The sequence below is a fragment of the Arachis duranensis genome, chromosome 1 (assembly GCF_000817695.3).
Source record: "Arachis duranensis cultivar V14167 chromosome 1, aradu.V14167.gnm2.J7QH, whole genome shotgun sequence".
NCBI classification, from domain to species: Eukaryota; Viridiplantae; Streptophyta; class Magnoliopsida; order Fabales; family Fabaceae; genus Arachis; species Arachis duranensis.
Genome location: NC_029772.3, coordinates 38125391 through 38127209, shown reverse-complemented (window position 1 = coordinate 38127209; position 1819 = coordinate 38125391). Strand labels below are relative to the sequence as shown.

The following is a 1819-nucleotide window of genomic DNA, read 5'->3' as shown; positions in this document are numbered from 1 at the left end:
ATAATTTTTTATAAAAATTATTAATTTAGACTAATTTAAAATTTAATTTATTAATTTTTTAGTTAAACTGATTTGTCTGATTTAATTTTAATAAAAATAATATATTTTAATAAGGTATATATGTTAAATTTTAATTATTAAAAAATATCTTTAAAAAAAGATATTTTAAGCATCTTTAATTATTATTATTTTTTATAAAAAAAATATTAATTTAGATTAATTTAAAATTTAATTCATAATTTTTTCGATTAAATTAATTTATTTGACTTAATTTTAACAAAAATAATATAATTTAATTAATTATATGTATTAAATTTTAATTATTAAAAAATATCTTCAAAAATAAATATTTTTATATGAGTGGCTCCAAAAAAATTGTTCATAGACAAACTATGCTGATAGGCTATTATAAAGAGAAAATTTTATTATCACTTAGAAATTTCACTTACGTGTAATACAACAATAACAGTAATAATCACTAACATATCTAAAGTATTGATTGAACATGGAAGTATCAATTAGCACAAGCAAGGCACGTGCCAATCAGAACAACAAAAGTAAAAACTGTATAGAACTTTGAGAGACACACATGTATGTGAAGTGCCATTGCCATTCATTCACTCTTAAGTATGGCAATAGCAGTTTAATTAAGAACCATAATTTAAGGGCAGACGAATCCGTTAGGGACACCTTTTCCACAGTAGTTGAGAATCAAGCTCAAGCTGATTGGAATGTTAAGGTTGATACCAAGCAAATTGGCTTTAAGAGCGGTGCAAAGGCAAAGAGCGGCTTCAAGATCAACGAGGCCATTAATGAGGGAGCAGCATGGTGTCTTTGCTGGATTTCCAAGCTGAACGTTCACCAAACCCAACACGTCGGCGCACACGCCGAACTTGAGCGTGTCTCTTGGGCATTTGGGTTGTGAGGGGGGCTTTGTGGATGGCGGTTTGTGGTTGTGGCTTTTGGTTGGTGGTGGTGGACATGGCACGTAGTTTGAGGTTACAACTGTGAAGAAGAGAATGTTGAGGGCAATGAGAAGAGCACTCTTTGAAGCCATTTCACAAATAGTTGGTGCTGGTAATGAAGTAATAACTACACTTTCTTTGGGACACTATTATTTGTTTGTTACTTTGGTTTTCTTTTCTTGTGAGTTGTGAGTAGTGATGGTGGTTGGAGGAGGTTGTGATGGGGTTTTATAGGGAAGGATTGGGGAGTTGTTTGGGAATTTTCGTTTTTTAAGGTTTAAATAATAATTGGGATATTTTTTTCGTAATAATTTGGAGGAAATACATTATGCATGTGAGTACAGTGAGGGATCACATTGGACGGAAACTGGAAGAAGCCAACACTAGCTGGCAGCACAACATGGAAGGAACCATATGTTTTAACCACGCGGGAATTATTTAGAAAAAAATGTTAGGAAGTAAGATTTATAATTTAGTTTTTACTTTTATATAGTAATATTGTATAATTATGAAGAAAATTATTTACTTCTTATTAATTCTATTATATATGGCGGATGGAGATTTCAAGTTCTTTTTTCTTTAGAAATATATTTTATCATGTATATTTATCAAAAAACATTCTTATTTTGTAAACTTCATTTAAGACTTTTTCCGTTATAATAATGTAAACATGCACTATCTTAACTAATATCACAATTTTTAATTATTATATATATTTAATAAGTAAAAAATAAATTAATAGATAAATTAGTGTCTATTAATATGCTATTATAAATAATATATTTAAAGTAGTTTGGAGGCATCTGCCATGTTGCAAAGTGGGGTTAGTTGTCAATTCACTTTGAGAAGAATAT

General features: G+C 29.2%; 1 protein-coding gene across 1 annotated transcript; it reads right to left on the bottom strand.

Annotated features, from left to right (window-relative positions):
• Positions 1-437: 437 nt before the first annotated feature.
• On the bottom strand, positions 438-1150 carry LOC107486625 (14 kDa proline-rich protein DC2.15). Its single transcript, XM_016107186.3, has one exon. The coding sequence runs from the start codon at positions 1055-1057 to the stop codon at positions 662-664; it is 396 nt and encodes a 131-aa protein (XP_015962672.1). The 5' UTR covers positions 1058-1150; the 3' UTR covers positions 438-661.
• Between the last annotated feature and the right edge of the window lie 669 nt (positions 1151-1819).